Raw genomic sequence first — 18,431 nt, forward strand, 5'->3', positions numbered from 1 at the left:
TGTTGTGGCAGGGACTGCAGTGGAGACGTGAGACCTCTGGAGAACCAGGCTTCACTGAGCGTGTGTACTGAAAGGCATGTAAGTATGCATCAGGCTGCTCTTACTCCCTCTAGTGGTGGAAACCAGGTAAGACATACTACTACTCAAAATGAAGAAATCCATAATATAATTATATATAGGATTAACTTCCCTTACCTGTCCTCGCCGCAGGAATTGCTGAAACAGAGATTCCAGCCTTCACTCATCACGGCGGGCACAGTTTGCCAACCTTCAGGTTTATCTGGGGTTCTTTCTCAGAAGAACCTCCAACCTGGACCTTGTAAAAGACTCTGCCAGAAACTTTCGTGCCATCTGTGTAAACAGTACACCAAGTCTGGTTTTCCCAGAGCCCAGCCTTCCAATAGGAGGGGACTTACAGGCCAACCCTCATTTCTTAGGATGACAAGGCCCAGGTACCATACCATCTTGGGAGTCAAATATCGGCCCGAGATATGGATCCGGTTTGTTGTAGCCCTTAGGCACCCGCAGGGACCTGCACAGAGCTTTCTTCATAGCACATGTTTTACGTGACCAACCACCATAGACACTGAAGAAAAAACTGAGGTGCCTCCCATATGGGAGGGGTTATATAGGGGAGGAATTCTCCTTAATTGGGGTTAACCAGTGTCCAATCACCAGAGGTGCCTATATAACCCACTATGTAATGAGCTCCTGTGTCCCGTGATGTATGATCAAGAAAAGTATTTATGATGCGAGATCACATAATACAATCTTGTCCACACATCGTCTCCACACATCAGAGTGTTCAACCATTTTATGTTCCCGACCCCTCAACTCCACCTACCTGATGATGGTGAGAGATGGTGTGACCTTCCTCTGTAGAATCCCGGGAATACAGAGGACGGGGACATCTCTCTGGTGGGTTCCTGCTGTTAGATGGTTCCATCATGATGTCCTTATAGAGATCCTTGTGTCCATCAAAAAGCTCCTTCATTACACCATACTCCTCATCCTCCAATGTAAACTCCTCTTTCACAACAACATTATCATCCTCGAGGTTTCCACTCTGAATATAGAATAAAAATGACATCAATGGTAACAATGCAGATAATGTACAGATTCTAATGATACTATCAGTGATTGTTTCTCATCTACCTGATGATGGTGGGGGATGGTGTGACCTTCCTGTGTGGAATCCCGGGAATACAGAGGACGGGAACATCTCTCTGGTGGGTTCTCATACACACACACACACACACACACACACAATGATACAGTCACCATCCAGACACATCCCTTGTCTGTTACTGGATAATGTCCCAGAATTCCCAGCACCGCTCACCTCTCCTGTCAGCAGCTCCATCATCTTCTTGGTGACTTCTAGAATCTTCTCCATGTTGTGTCTCTCAGGTTTTAGGGAGTCACATGGAGGCACTGTGATGGTCATATGATCACCTGACTTCACAAGAGGAAATCTCTGTATTGGAGAACCAATAGGAATGTAATGTTAGAATCCCGGAATCCTCCTCACCTCTCCGGTCAGGTCTGTGCTTTATTGACCGCTTTACAACCACCCACCGCCTATATACTGCAGAAGGGTGGACGCTCTGCATCGGAACCTGGTATGTGATCCATGTGCTGGGGTAGAGAGTGCCCCCGCCGCCCCATGCTGCGATTGGCTGCAGCACCAACCAATCAATGGCTGCTGGACGCCGATTGGTCGGCCGGCACATGACGATAGGCTCCAGTAACTACCGAAGAGAGGCCTGTGTATGTAAACAAACAAAACTCTCTTCTGACAGCAGCAATGTACTGTTTTTTTTCTTCCTGAAAAGCACATTGCTTAGTAAAAACACTTCACACAGTAACACAGGTTGGCCACACATCTAACCCAATCCCATCCAGTGTCATTGGTACAGCGACAGTGTATATTTTTAGCACTGATCACTGTATTAGTGTCACTGGTCCCCAGAAAAGTGTAAATTATTGTCCGATTATATGCCCATGACACCCAAATATATCTCTCTACCCCTCAGCTCACCCCATCAGTCTCCTCATACATCACTGATTTACTAACAGACATATCAGCCTGGATGTCACACCACTTCTTCAAACTGAATCCATCTAAAACTGAGCTCCTAATATTTCATGCCCCTTCCCCTGACTTCTCTGTCAAGATCAATGGCACAACTATCAGTCCGTCCCCACATGCCGGGGTGCCAGGGGTAACCCTGGACTATTAACTGTCCTTTGAGGCCCACACCCAATCCCTGTCCAAATCATGCCTCCTTAGCCTCCGCAACATCTCTAGAATACGCCTCTTTTTAACCAATGACACCACCAACCTTCAGATTCACTCCCTGGTTATCTCTCACCTCGACTACGGCAACTCCCTCCTCATTGGATTACCTTTACATCGACTATCCCCCCTTCAGTCCATATGAATGCTGCTGCAAGACTCATCCACCTTACCAACCGTTCTGTGTCCTCCACCCCTCTCTATGCCAATCCCTCCACTGGTTTCCACCCACCCAACGATTTTCAAAGTACTAACAATAATTTACAAAGCCGTCCACAACTCAGCTACATCACTAAGCTAGTCCCAAAATACCAACCAAGCCGCTCTCTTCGGTCCTCCCAAGACCTCCTGATCTCTAGCTCCCTTGCCACCTCCTCCCATGCTCGCCCTCTAGGGTTTCTCCATAGCTTCTCCCATCCTCTGGAAGTCCATACCACAATCTTTCCGACTGTCCCCTAATCTATCCATCTTTAGACGGTCCCTGAAAACCCTTCTCTTTAACCACTTGCCAACCGGCGCACACCGATATACGTCGTCACAATGGCAGCGGTGGGCAAGTGGGCGTACCTGTACATCCCCTTTAATTGGTGGGGCTAGTGGGTGCATGCCGCTTACAGCGTGGTCCATGCCTGTGGGACTCGATGTCCGCCGGTCTCCAGGTAACCGTGTCATGGAGCCGCACAACGGGGAAGTGCCTATGTAAACAAGGCATTTCCCCGTTCTGCCTTGTGTCCTGACAGAGATCACTGCTCCCTGTCAGTCATCAGGAGCAGTGATCGCTGTCATGTCAGTCGAAACCCACCCCCCCATTAGAATAACTGCCTAGGACACACTTAACCCCTTGTTTGCCCCCTAGTGTTTAACCCCTTCCCTGCCAGTGACATTTACACAGTAATCAGCACAATTTTATAGCACTGATCGCTGTATAAAAGACAACGGTCCCAAAATAGTGTCAGAAGTGTCCGATGTATCCGCCATAATGACAATGACACAGTCATGATAAAAATCGCAGATTGCCGCCATTACTAATAAAAAAATAATAATAAAAATGCCATAAATAAAAAAAAAAAAATATTATATATATATATATATATATATAAATATTTAAACTTTTGCGCAAACCAATCAATATATGATTATTGCAATTTTTTTTTACTATAAATATGTAGAAGAATACATATCGGCCTAAACTGAGGGAACATTTTTTTTTTATATATTTTTGGGGGTTATATTTATTATAGTAAAAAGTAAAAAATATTGCTTTTTTTTTTCAAAATTGTCGCTTTTTTTATAGCGCAAAAAATAAAAACCGCAGAGGTGATCAAATACCACCAAAAGAAAGCTCTATTCGTGGGGAAAAAAGGACGTCAATTTTGTTTGGGTGCAACGTCGCACGACCATGCAATTGTCAGTTAAACCGACGCAGTACCGAATCGCAAAAAGTGCTCTGGTCAGGAAGGGGGTAAAAATCTTTCCGGGGGTTAAAAAAGCGTTATCCTGCTTCTAACTAATACACAGTTTTACTTTCTCCATCAGCTCATCCCCTCCACAGCTACTACCTTTTGTATCAATTGACCCTCCCTTCTAGATTGTAAGCTCTAGCGAGCTGCGATTCCTCTTCTACCAAATTGTAATGTCTGCCTTTATTTTCTTAAGCCCTGCGCAAACTGCTGGCGCTATATAAATCCTGTATAATAATAATAATATATGTGGGGGGAAAAAAAAAAGAAAATTTATTTGGGTACAGCATCTCGCGACTGCGAAATTGTCAGTTAAAGTAACGCAGTGCCTTATCGCAAAAAAAGACCTGGTCATGAAGAGCGGTAAATCTTCCAGAGCTAAGGCTAAGAGTGATGTCATGTGACCTCCTCCCAGAATCCTCCTCACCTCCCCAATCAGGTCTGCGTTTTATTAATAGAGATAAGAGTGATGTCATGTGACCTCCCAGAATCCTCCTCACCTCTCCGGTCAGGTCTGCGTTTTATTAGTAGAGATAAGAGTGATGTCATGTGACCTCCCAGAATCCTCCTCACCTCTCCGGTCAGGTCTGTGTTTTATTAGTAGAGATAAGAGTGATGTCATGTGACCTCCCAGAATCCTCCTCACCTCTCCGGTCAGCAGGTAGATGATCTCCAGGGTGAAGTTTAGTATCTTCTCAGTCATGTGACTCCGGTCCTCCTCCATCCTCATTGATGTGGTGATATGCGGGTTTCTCTGTAGACGGATAGCGGAGAATGCACTGCTTAGCCTCTGACCAGCTGATTTGTAAGAGCCAATAACGTGGAGCAATAGATAACCCCGCCCCCTCACTATGAAAGGTTTAGCTCCCGGCAGCCATATTGTTGGTGTGTTGGAGCCTTGTGTAGGAAGAGATAACATTTTATACTGTGCCATAGAGTTCTTTAGACAGTAATGGTGGTCTACACATTCTTTTGAACTCCAACCCCCCCCCCCCCCCCCCGTACTCACATCTCTGCCCTCAGACCTCACATCCTTTCTTCATCACTAACTGCGTGTAATTGATTGTTAGTTCTTGTCTCCCCCATTTGTATTCTGTGACTTATGGGGGAAACATGTAAGTGTTATATATATATATATATATATATATATATATATATGGAATCCCCCCAATAATACATCATTTTTCATTATTCAAATTTATATATATCATTTATGTTTTCATGTTTGGTTTACTTTCTGCTATAGTTGGAGAATATATACAGCCCCCCCAGTTTGTTCTCACTCAGTTTTGGGGACCATTGGACCTGATTGCTGTCACAATATCTGCTGTGATTGTAATGGGATAAGAAGGGATAAGAACCTTCCTATGGCTCTCAGATGTGTTGTCACTTCCGCCGATCAGATCACACTGACACCCGCTGGATGAAAACGTGTCGCTGATAAAACTACCTGGGAAATGTTTTGTTTTGTTTTTTTACCCAAAATGAATCAGTTTTGAGGGGCACTCCTGCTGTATACAAGACAATCACCTTATAGAAGGAAAACTCAATTCCCCAGAGAACTTCCCTTCCAGAATGTTCCGGCACTGAGGCTGTCTGTGAATTCCGGGCTGTTCTGTAACACGGCACACAGATGGAAGGAATCCTCCATGTCTGACATGTAAACGATTTATAGATCTTATTGTCACAATCATTTAGAGGTTGGATGGCGGAATGAGGTCACTAGAACACTTTCTAGAGAGAATGGGACACTTTTCTACAGGTCTGTACAACAGTAAAAGGGGGAGGGGAGAGAAGAGGGACAGAGGGGGAGAGAAGAGGGACAGAGGGGGAGAGAAGAGGGACAGAGGGGGAGAGAAGAGGGACAAAGGGGGAGAGAAGAGGGACAGAGGGGGAGAGAAGAGGGACAGAGGGGGAGAGAAGAGGGACAGAGGGGGAGAGAAGAGGGACAGAGGGGGAGAGAGAAGGGAAGGGGGAGAGAAGAGGGACATAGGGGGGAAGGGGGAGAGAAGAGGGACATAGGGGGGAAGGGGGAGAGAAGAGGGACATAGGGGGGAAGGGGGAGAGAGAAGAGGGACATAGGGGGGAAGGGGGAGAGAGAAGAGGGACATAGGGGGGAAGGGGGAGAGAGAAGAGGGACATAGGGGGGAAGGGGGAGAGAGAAGAGGGACATAGGGGGGAAGGGGGAGAGAAGAGGGACATAGGGGGGAAGGGGGAGAGAAGAGGGACAGAGGGGGAAAGGGGGAGAGAAGAGGGACAGAGGGGGAAAGGGGGAGAGAAGAGGGACAGAGGGGGAAAGGGGGAGAGAAGAGGGACAGAGGGGGAAAGGGGGAGAGAAGAGGGACAGAGGGGGAAAGGGGGACAGAAGAGGGACAGAGGGGGAAAGGGGGAGAGAAGAGGGACAGAGGGGGAAAGGGGGAGAGAAGAGGGACAGAGGGGGAAAGGGGGAGAGAAGAGGGACAGAGGGGGGAAGGGGAGAGAAGAGGGACAGAGGGGGGAAGGGGAGAGAAGAGGGACAGAGGGGGGAAGGGGAGAGAAGAGGGACAGAGAAGAGGTACAAAGAGGAAGGGGGGGAAGAGAACAGGGACAGTTGGGGTGTTCCTTCACACTATCACCCCACATTTCTCTAATGCCTCTTCTCTGCTCTCACTATAAAGGTACTTACCTCTGTCCCAATGTGATGTAGGTAGGTATGATCAAGGCTTTTTTCTCAGCAGGTTCCCCCTCCCCCGATGCTGGTCCTGTGCTCACCAGTCACTTGTAACCATACAATCCAGACTTCTGTGTTTATAAATGACAGTGCAACTCCCCCCGATGGCTCCCACAGTCTTCCCTGCCCTGCATTATCCCTGTGAAAGCAGAGGAGGGGGAGGGGTTTTTACAGCCACACTAGTCTTATGGCATCAGCTCATCTGGAAGCCCCTCCCCCAGACTACACTCCCCACTTTCCTGCTGTGCACTGGAGGAGCTGATGTTCTGTAGCACCCCCTTTCTCTGGTATTCTCTAGATTTGTGTGAGTGGCGGGGTGCTAGGATAGATCTGTGCTGGGTGGTTTGGGGAAAATGTGAGGAAGGTTGTTTTTGGTTGTAAACTGGCCTGTGCATAATTCTGAACCCTGCACCCTGTGCATAATGCATTCCTAAACCCTGCACCCTGTGCATAATGCATTCCTAAACCCTGCACCCTGTGCATAATGCATTCCTAAACCCTGCACCCTGTGCATAATGCATTTATAAACCCTGCAACCTGTGCATAATGCATTTATAAACCCTGCACCCTGTGCATAATGCATTCCTAAACCCTGCAACCTGTGCATAATGCATTTATAAACCCTGTTCATAATTTACATCTGAACCCTGCCCAAAATTCACTCCTAAACCCTGTACCCTGTCCATAATTCATTCCTGAACCCTGTCCATAATTCACTCCTGAACCCTGTCCATAATTCACTCCTGAACCTTGCACCCTGTCCATAATTCACTCCTGAACCATGCACCCTGTCCATAATTCACTCCTGAACCCTGCACCTTGTCCATAATTCATTCCTGAACCTTGCACCCTGTCCATAATTCACTCCTGAACCATGCACCCTGTCTATAATTCACTCCTGAACCCTGCACCTTGTCTATAATTCACTCCTGAACCTTGTCTATAATTCACTCCTGAACCCTGCACCTTGTTTATAATTCACTCCTGAACCCTGCACCTTGTCTATAATTCACTCCTGAACCCTGCACCTTGTCTATAATTCACTCCTGAACCCTGCACCTTGTCTATAATTCACTCCTGAACCCTGCACCTTGTCTATAATTCACTCCTGAACCCTGCACTCTGTCCATAATTCATTCCTGAACCCTGCCCACAATTCAATCCTGAACCCTGCACCCTGTCCATAACTAATTCCTGAACCCTGTTCATAATTCCCTCCTGAAACAAGCACCCTATCCATAACTCACTCCTGAACCCTGCTCATAATTTACTCCTGAACCCTGCACGCTGTCCATAATTCAGTCCTGAACCCTGCACGCTGTCCATAATTCAGTCCTGAACCCTGCACCCTGTCCATAATTCAGCCCTAAACCCTGCACCCTGTCCATAATTCAGTCCTGAACCCTGCACCCTGTCCATAATTCAGTCCTGAACCCTGCACCCTGTCCATAATTCAGTCCTGAACCCTGCACCCTGTCCATAATTCAGTCCTGAACCCTGTCCATAATTCAGTCCTGAACCCTGCACCCTGTCCATAATTCAGTCCTGAACCCTACACCCTGTCCATAATTCAGTCCTGAACACTGCGCCCTGTGCATAATGAACTCCTGAACCCTGCGCATAATGCACTCCTGAACCATGTGTGTGATGCATTACTAAACCGTGCACCCTGTGCCTGATGCATTCCTCAACCCTGCACCCTGTGAATAATTCACACCTGAACCCTGTGCATAATGCACTCCTGAAGACTGCATGTGATGCATTACTAAACCCTGCACCCTGTGCATAATCCACTCCTGAAACCTGCACCCTGTGCGTGATGCATTCCTAAACCCTGCTACTTGTGCATAATGCATTCCTACACCCTGCAACGTGTCCATAATTTACACCTGAACCCTGCCCACAATTCACTAGGGGTGCAACAGATCGTCACCGATCAGTGATCTCAATGGGTCACCCTGCTCGGATCGGCACATGCAGCGATCCGCGGAGCGCTCTGCGGTCACGGCCTTAGGAAAGGCAGCGGCTTCGGCCTAGCTCCGAAGCAGCGGCTATCTTTCTACACCCAGGCCGTTTACAAATGACGGAGCGATCACTTGTAAACAAACCGGCGTCATTATGAGGCCGGTTCCTCTCTCCCCTCTCTGTACTGATCCGTACAGTGGAGGGGGAGAGATTGGATGGAAGCAGCGCTGTGGGCTGCATCTGTAGTGCCCACAGCACTGCTCTGTGACAACCTACTCTGCAATACCCTGACAATACTCTGCCATACCCTGACAATACTCTGCCATACCCAGCCATGCTCAGCAATACCCAGCCATGCTCTGCCAATATTACAGTGGGGGAGATTGAGGATATTACAGTGGGGACTATATGGCGGTGGAATTTTCACAGGTTTTTGCAAATTCAATTATTATTTGCTGATCCGAAAAATGATCCGATCCATGACTCTGATCCTGAACTCTGTACCGTGTCCATAATTCATTCCTGAACACTGTCCATAATCCCCTCCTAAAACAACCCTGCAGCCTGTCCATAATTCACTCCTGAACCCTGCTCATAATTCACTCATCAACCCTGCATGCTGTCCATAATTAACTCCTGAACCCTGCGCTCTGTGCATAATGCACTCCTGAACCCTGCAACCTGTGCATAATGCATTCTTAAACCCTGCAACCTGTGCATAATTCACTCCTGAACCTTGCACCCTGTCCATAATTTACACCTGGACCCTGCCCACAATTCACTCCTGAACCCTGCCCACAATTCACTCCTGAACCCTGCCCACAATTCACTCCTGAACCCTGCCCACAATTCACTCCTGAACCCTTCACCCTGTCCATAATTCACTCCTGAACCCTTCACCCTGTCCATAATTCACTCCTGAACCCTTCACCCTGTCCATAATTCACTCCTGAACCCTTCACCCTGTCCATAATTCACTCCTGAACCCTGCACCTTGTCCATAATTCATTCCTGAACCATGCACCCTGTCCATAATTCATTCCTGAACCATGCACCCTGTCCATAATTCATTCCTGAACCATGCACCCTGTCCATAATTCACTCCTGAACCCTGGCCACAGTTCACTCCTGAACCCTGGCCACAGTTCACTCCTGAACCCTGGCCACAGTTCACTCCTGAACCCTGGCCACAGTTCACTCCTGAACCCTGGCCACAGTTCACTCCTGAACCCTGGCCACAGTTCACTCCTGAACCCTGGCCACAGTTCACTCCTGAACCCTGGCCACAGTTCACTCCTGAACCCTGGCCACAGTTCACTTCTGAACCCTGGCCATAGTTCACTCCTGAACCCTGGCCATAGTTCACTCCTGAACCCTGCACCCTGTCCATAATTCACTCCTGAACCCTGTCCATAATTCACTCCTGAACCCTGCACCATGTCCATAATTCACTCCTGAACCCTGCACCCTGTCCATAATTCACTCCTGAACCCTGCACCCTGTCCATAATTCACTCCTGAACCCTGCACCCTGTCCATAATTCACTCCTGAACCCTGCACCCTGTCCATAATTCACTCCTGAACCCTGCACCCTGTCCATAATTCACTCCTGAACCCTGCACCCTGTCCATAATTCACTCCTGAACCATGCACCCTAACAATAATTCATTCCTGAACCCTGCCCACAATTCCCTCCTGAACCCTGCCCACAATTCCCTCCTGAACCCTGCCCACAATTCCCTCCTGAACCCTGCACCCTGTCCATAATTCATTCCTGAACTCTGTCCATAATTCCCTCCTGAACCCTGCACCCTGTCCATAATTCCCTCCTGAACCCTGCCCACAATTCACTCCTGAACCCTGCCCACAATTCCCTCCTGAACCCTGCCCACAATTCCCTCCTGAACCCTGCCCACAATTCCCTCCTGAACCCTGCCCACAATTCCCTCCTGAACCCTGCCCACAATTCCCTCCTGAACCCTGCCCACAATTCCCTCCTGAACCCTGCCCACAATTCCCTCCTGAACCCTGCCCACAATTCCCTCCTGAACCCTACCCACAATTCCCTCCTGAACCCTGTCCATAATTCATTCCTGAACTCTATCCATAATTCACTCCTGAACCCTGCACCCTGGCCACAGTTCACTCCTGAACCCCGGCCACAGTTCACTCCTGAACCCCGGCCACAGTTCACTCCTGAACCCCGGCCACAGTTCACTCCTGAACCCCGGCCACAGTTCACTCCTGAACCCCGGCCACAGTTCACTCCTGAACCCCGGCCACAGTTCACTCCTGAACCCCGGCCACAGTTCACTCCTGAACCCCGGCCACAGTTCACTCCTGAACCCCGGCCACAGTTCACTCCTGAACCCCGGCCACAGTTCAATCCTGAACCCCGGCCACAGTTCAATCCTGAACCCCGGCCACAGTTCAATCCTGAACCCCGGCCACAGTTCAATCCTGAACCCCGGCCACAGTTCAATCCTGAACCCCGCCCACAGTTCAATCCTGAACCCCGCCCACAGTTCAATCCTGAACACCGCCCACAGTTCAATCTTGAACCCCGCCCACAGTTCAATCCTGAACCCCGCCCACAATTCAATCCTGAACCCCGCCCACAATTCAATCCTGAACCCTGTCCATAATTCCCTCCTGAAACAAGCACAATGTCCATAATTCACTCCTGAACCCTGCGCCCTGTGCATAATGCACTCCTGAACCCTGCGCCCTGTGCATAATGCACTCCTGAACCCTGCGCCCTGTGCATAATGCACTCCTGAACCCTGCGCCCTGTGCATAATGCACTCCTGAACCCTGCGCCCTATGCGTGATGCATTCCTAAACCCTTTGCCTAATGCACTCTTAAACCCTGCACCCTGTAAAAAAATGCACTCCAGCACTGCAACTGCCTATGGGTTTATCCACCTCCCCCCATTATTGACTGCTGTGAGTCTGCTGTCCAGGGTCTAATGCTGTGCAGGACACTATAGGTGAGCATCAAACTATTAAACCACAAATTCAACTAAGATTTAAATCCTGGAAATTCAGCAGAACCCGAATCCAAATCCCATTCCATGTTACCAGAGACTGGTAAGGTGAGAATTAGAGATGAGCCGTTATCTCCATCTAAATTAACCAGATATTGCCATATTTGGTCAAAGATGTCACCGCCATTTCTGGCCCCTCCTATATATAGCTGATGACAGGTCCATAACCATTGAGCAGGGCTAAGAGAAGAGGCCCTTGTCCTGCTTTGCCAGGGGAGTCCCCCTGGAAAGATACCCCTTGATGTTAAGGGCATGTGACCTGGTGTGGTTCAGGATGTGAGAAGAGCACACATTGGTCTTTCCCTTTATCACATGTCAGGCTATATACTCAGATTAAGGGTCTGGTATGGTTTTTTTCATTGAGTACTTCACCCTTTTTATGTTTGTTTTTCATGATGTACCCCCTCAAAATCCATACTTCTCTCAATCGATCTGGTATGCATTTGGGGGAACTCTACACATATGTGTTTTCCATTCTTGCTCTATGATGTCATACAGCAACATTTACAAAGGGAAAAAAACTGATACTTTTTAAATTGCCAGCAAATAACATTTCATCGCTGGCTTCTTAAAAAGAAAAAAAAAACACAGACCCCTCCAAAAGGTACCAAAAATACATAGCAGACCCTTGAAGGGGTCACTGTGCTGTTTATTTTTATTTTTTTAAGAAGCCAACTTTAAACTTTTTTTCCTTTGTAAATGACACCTCCCAGAATTCAGGCATCACCCCAGGATTGGGACATTCCCCAGGATAAGGACAACAACCGGGTTTAGGGTATCCTCCAGGATTATGGCAACCCCCAGAAATAGGACACCTCCCAGGATTCAGACATCCCCAGGATTATGACGCCCCCCAGGATAAGGACACCATCTAGGCTAAGAGCATCCCCAAGGACTAAGGCACCCCCCAGGATAAGGACAATAACCGGATTTAGGGTGTCCTCCAGGATTATGGCAACCTCCTAGAATTAGGACATTCCCCAGGATTAGGACACCTCCCAGGATTCAGACATCCCCAGGATTAGGGCACCATCTAGGCTAAGAGCATTCCCAAGGACTAAGGCACCCTCGAGGATTAGGACACCCCCAAGATAAGGACAACAACTGGGTTTAGGGTATCCTCCAGGATTATGGCAACATCCTAGAATTAGGACATTCCCCAGGATTAGGACACCTCCCAGGATTCAGACATCCCCAGGATTAGGGCACTCTCCAGGATTAGGACACCATCTAGGCTAAGAGCATCCCCAAGGACTAAGGCACCCCCCCAGGATAAGGACAACAACCGGGTTTAGGGTGTCCTCCAGGATTATAGCAACCTCCTAAAATTAGGACATTCCCCAGGATTAGGACACCTCCCAGGATTCAGACATCCCCAGGATTAGGGCACCATCTAGGCTAAGAGCATCCCCAAGGACTAAGGCATCCCCCCATAATAAGGACAACAACCAGGTTTAGGGTTTCCTCCAGGATTATGGCAACCTCCTAGAATTAGGACATTCCCCAGGATTAGGACGCCTCCCAGGATTCAGACATCCTCTGGATTAGGGCACTCTCCAGGATTAGGACACCCCCCCAGGATTAGGACACCATCTAGGCTAAGAGCATCCCCAAGGACTAAGGCATCCCCCCAGGATTAGGACACCCCCCAAGATAAGGACAACAACTGGGTTTAGGATGTCCTCCAGGATTATGGCAACCTCCTAGAATTAGGACATTCCCCAGGATTAAGACACCTCCCAGGATTCAGACATACCCAGGATTAGGACACCCCCCAGGATAAGGACAGCAACCGGGTTTAGGGTGTCCTCCAGGATTATGGCAACCTCCTAGAATTAGGACATTCCCCAGGATTAGGACACCTCCCAGAATTAGGACATTCCCCAGGATTAGGACACCTCCCAGGATTAGGACATTCCCCAGGATTAGGACACCTCCCAGGATTAGGACACCTCCCAGGATTAGGACACCTCCCAGGATTAGGACACCTCCCAGGATTAGGACACCTCCCAGGATTAGGACACCTCCCAGGATTAGGACACCTCCCAGGATTCAGACATCCCCAGGATTAGGACACCTCCCAGAATTAGGACATTCCCCAGGATTAGGACACCTCCCAGGATTAGGACATTCCCCAGGATTAGGACACCTCCCAGGATTCAGACATCCCCAGGATTAGGACACCTCCCAGGATTCAGACATCCCCAGGATTAGGACACCTCCCAGGATTCAGACATCCCCAGGATTAGGACACCTCCCAGGATTCAGACATCCCCAGGATTAGGACACCTCCCAGGATTCAGACATCCCCAGGATTAGGACACCTCCCAGGATTCAGACATCCCCAGGATTAGGACACCCCCCAGGATTCAGACATCCCCAGGATTAGGACACCCCCCAGGATAAGGACACGATCTAGGCTAAGAGCATCCCCAAGGACTAAGGCACCCCCCAGGACAAGGACAACAACCGGGTTTAGGGTGTCCTCCAGGATTATGGCAACCTCCAAGAATTAGGACATTCCACAGGATTAGGACACCTCCCAGGATTAGGGCACCATCTAGGCTAAGAGCATCCCCAAGGATTAAGGCAAACCCCAGAATTAGGACACCCCCAGGATTCAGACATCCCCCCAGGATTAGGGCACCCCCCCCAGGATAAGGACACCATCTAGGCTAAGAGCCTCCCCAAGGATTTAGGCACCCCCCCCCCCAGGACTAGGACACACCCCAGGATTAAGGCCTGTAGAAGGAGCTCATTCTCCGAGCGCGTAGCCTCTTTTATTCAGTTGTTTCTCCCCTGATGTCTCTCTGCTTCCTGGTGTCGTCATCCTCCCTGCACTCCACGGCGGCCCGGACCGACTTCTTGGTGGCCACAGGATGGATCGAAGCCCCCCCAGTCATCTGCCAGATCTGTGGACGCTTGTTTTGGATGCTGATCTACACCTGCAGACACCAGTTACAGATGAGCCTGTTTTTATGTTATTTCCTGTAGGTGCATTACTTATTTTACTAATAAATTGTATCTAATATATTACACTCAGGTTGGCGCTTCCTGTGTCCCTCCCCCTTCCTTATTATTTGACGCCCCCCTTGCCTATTAGCCCAGAAAATTTGCATTTTTAATTTGACAGATTTGGCTCCCATTTATTTTAATAGGATTCGGATTCAGATTTAGAATTTCTTAGAAGTGAAGTGAACCACACTCCGACCGAACCCAGGAAGGTTCATCTCATCTCCAGTGAGAAGGTGACACATCTCCACAATGAGGAGAATGTTCCGGACTCATAAGAGGGGAAATGGTCTGCCCCTGAAGGGGTTAATCTAGGTTTCCACACTATATATGTGTGTATCATCATCTGCTGGAGATAAAAGACATCACAGTGACTATGGAGGAAGAGAACGGACATGACGGGGGGTTACTGGGTGTAAATAGAAAATAAGATCTTATTACCTCCTCTGCTGCCCCTTCCAACAATGTCTTCTCGCTACTTCCTCACGACTCACCTCTCACCTGCAACTTCCTGTCTGTACCTGACATCACTTCCTGTCTGTATTCCATAGAGATCTCCTATCTGGGCAGAAGTGAGATCACCACCTTGTGGAGCCCAGAGGAACTGCAGCCCTGAGAAATGTCTCGTAGTGTGAATAAGGCCTTGTGCTGTGTGTGTATGTACTGTATATCCTTATAGATGGGGTCATCTCCACTCCCACCAAGGGGAATAGAAATATACGATAATAGAACAAGAACACCCCCCCCCTCTTTTTAGTGACAGACAAGACGGGGACACTGCTATTTGATAATTGTTACTGAGGGAACATTTATGTCTATCTTTGATGTTATGAAGAATGAGAACTATAATCGGAGGTAAATATTTTGCATTTAGTAATATGTCTGAGGGCGTCTCTCTGTCCTCGATTTGATCCCCTTGCAGTTGGCCCATTTTTTGGTGGGACATGTGAGATTTATCAGAGGGTGTTGCTGTAGATTGCTTTTTCTTTGTCTTTTTTTGTTGTTGTTTTTTTTCTTTTTTTGGGGGAAATTTACTTATGTATTGTTCAATATACAGTGTCTCACAAAAGTGAGTACGCCCTAGAGCTGCACGATGCTGGCTAAAATGAGAATCACAATTTTTTTTTGCTTAGAAGATAGATCACGCCGCGAGAAGTAAGCGTTAGTTAGAAGTAAGCGTTAGTTACAATGTTTCAAGTTCTACACTTGGCAGATTGCCCAGGATGCTTTCTTTTGACAGCTGAGTGAGCAGATAATCTCTCCACTTGTTTATATCAAATAATCGCCTACTCTCAGCGGAAGAGATCGGAAGAGGGGGGGGGGGGGGAATCGAGATCGCGTTTTTTTAACATTAATCGTGCAGCTCTAGTACACCCCTCACATTTTTGTAAATATTTTATTCTATCTTTTCATGTGACGACACCGAAGAAATTACACTTTGCTACAATGTAAAGTAGTGAGTGTACAGCTTGTATAATGCCGCGCACACACGATCGCACATTCCGACAACAAAATCCATGTTTTTTGTCCGACGGATGTTGGCTCAAACTTGTCTTGCATACACACGGTCACACAAATGTTGTTGGAAATTGTAAATGTCAAGAACGCGCTGACGTACAACATGCACGACGAGCCGAGAAAAATTAAGTTCAATAGCAAGTGCTGCTCTTCTGCTTGATTCCGAGCATGCGTGGAACTTTGTGCGTCGGAATTGTGTACACGCGATCGGAATTTACAAAATCGTATTTTCTTGTCGGTAAATTTGAGATCCAGATCTCAAATTTTGTTTGTCGGAAATTCCGACGGAAAATGTCAGATGGAGCCTACACACGGTCGGAATTTCCGACAACAAGCTCACATCGAACATTTGTTGTCGGAAATTTCGACCGCGTGTACGTGGCATAATGCCCTGTACACATGGTCAGACTTTCCAACGTAAAATGTGCGATCGGGCTGTGTTGGCGGAATTGTGTTGTCTCCCTGCCTCATCTGGCACTAAAAAAAGAGAGTAATCTTGTTTTATCTATATGAAAAGGGATGGTGTCCACTGAGAAATAAAGAAATATATATGTGACAAAAAAGAACTTCTCCACATATCTTTCTACATATATAGAAATATATTACTCCGGAGTCCAGCCTTTCTCAACCTCCAAAAGGTTTCTAGGGGGCCCTGAGAAAATAGTATTTTTGGTTTACCTGTAAAACCCATTTCTTGGAGCACATCATGTGAGATAGGGCATCTTTTTAAATCCTTGTCAACACTATTAAGTACCATCCACAGGTGATTGGACGCGGGAAAAAGGGCATAAGTCCCCTCCTAGTGCATAACCCCGCCCCAGTATGCAGGGCTCCAGTTTTGCAGCAAGCCATAGACCATAACACAGAGCGGAGGGACCTCTGTGTCTCCTGATGTACTCCAAGAAATGGATTCTACAGATAAACCAAAAAATCGTATTTTCTTTATCGTACATCATAGGACACAGAGCATCTTCTTAAATCCTTACTAACAGGGATCTAGAACACGAGCAGAGGGCAACAAGTTCCATAAACAACCAGAAATAGGAAAGAACCTCACGCAGACACCTACAAAAAAAACACTGCGCCCAAAATGCAGTTTCTCAGCATCTCACATCCACCTAGTAAACATCAAAAAGAGTGCGCCAAAGACCAGGTAGAAGCTTCACAAACCTGATACACTGAAAAAGGTAGATAGGGTCATCCTCAATAAAAGGTGGAACCTGTCCTTTGAAACTGTGAGCTTGGGCAATAAGCTGACAAATTCAACAGAAAAAAAATTTGACATGGAAACTGTGTGATTCTTCTTTTTGGTCTTCAAGTGCCAAAAAAAGAAATCTAATCACAGAATTGCAGCAGTCAACTACAAGTAAACCTGATAGCACGAGGAAAGATGCAACGTGAGAAAAACCTATTCCACAGATGACCGAGCCTAAGGACAAAGCCCTTGTACACACGGTCGGACATTCCGACGGAAAATGTCCGATCAGACCACGTTGTCGGATAATCCGACCGTGTGTGGGCTACATTGGACTTTTTCCGTCGGAATGTCCGACCAACAAAGTTCGAGAGCTGGATATAAAATCTTCCGACAACATGATCCGATCGGACTTTGTCCGATGATGTGTAGAGAATTCCGATCGGACAAAGTGCCACGCATGCTCAGATCAAATTATGAGACCAAAGCTATTGGCTACTAGCCTGAACGTAGTCCCGTCGTAACGAATGAACGTCATCACGTTCTGAAGGATCGGATTTTCCGACAACTTTGTCCGACCGTGTGTATGCAACACCAGTTTCGGACAAAATCTGTCGGAAAAAATCAGACGGATTTTGTTGTCGGAATGTCCGACCGTGTGTACAAGGGCAAAGAAAGGTAATACACTGTTCTGGTTGAGATGAAAAGATAGAAACCACTTTAGATAAAAAAGAGGTCAAAAAGCTATCTTAGCATGAAGGAAAAGACCAAGAAAGACCCCTTACAGAAAAGGACAACAAGTTCCGAAGTCCTATGAGCTGAGGTAATGGCAACCAGAACACACAACCTTCAACAAAGGGAACAAAAGGAAGGTGCTGAATAGGCTCAAATGGAGAATTCTGTAAAAAAAGAAAGAACCAAATGAATATTCCATGAAGCCAATGGCGGGCTGACTGGAGAAACAACACGTGTGACATCTAGTACAAAAGCATGCACCAAGAACAGGAACAGCAATCAGTCTCCAAAAGACAGCCAAAGCCAAAATATGACCCTTGATCATATACAAGGCCAGAAACAAATAATCCCCCATTTGGAGGAATACAAGATATGACAAACTGGAAACCTCTAGGTCAGAGATATGCAATTAGCGGACCTCCAGCTGTTGCACAACTACAAGTCCCATCATGCCTCGGCCTCTGGGTGTCATGCTTGTGGCTGTCAAAGT

At 47.6% G+C, this 18,431-nt stretch overlaps 1 protein-coding gene across 1 annotated transcript in view; it reads right to left on the reverse strand.

Annotated features, from left to right (window-relative positions):
- Positions 1-15,009, reverse strand: part of LOC143986870 (uncharacterized) — a 377,747-nt gene extending 362,738 nt beyond the window's left edge. The window contains exons 1-4 of the mRNA XM_077485277.1: positions 14,935-15,009; positions 4,406-4,513; positions 1,343-1,477; positions 845-1,066 (exon numbers count right to left, since the gene is read on the reverse strand). Coding sequence (XP_077341403.1) covers positions 845-1,066; positions 1,343-1,477; positions 4,406-4,489 — 441 coding nt within the window. The 5' untranslated portion in view covers positions 4,490-4,513; positions 14,935-15,009. The remainder of the gene's footprint in view (positions 1-844; positions 1,067-1,342; positions 1,478-4,405; positions 4,514-14,934) is intronic.
- Between the last annotated feature and the right edge of the window lie 3,422 nt (positions 15,010-18,431).

Source organism: Lithobates pipiens, unplaced genomic scaffold (assembly GCF_037356315.1).
Source record: "Lithobates pipiens isolate NorthernLeopardFrog02 unplaced genomic scaffold, aLitPip1_a1.2 Scaffold_18, whole genome shotgun sequence".
In the NCBI taxonomy this organism is placed as follows: domain Eukaryota; kingdom Metazoa; phylum Chordata; class Amphibia; order Anura; family Ranidae; genus Lithobates; species Lithobates pipiens.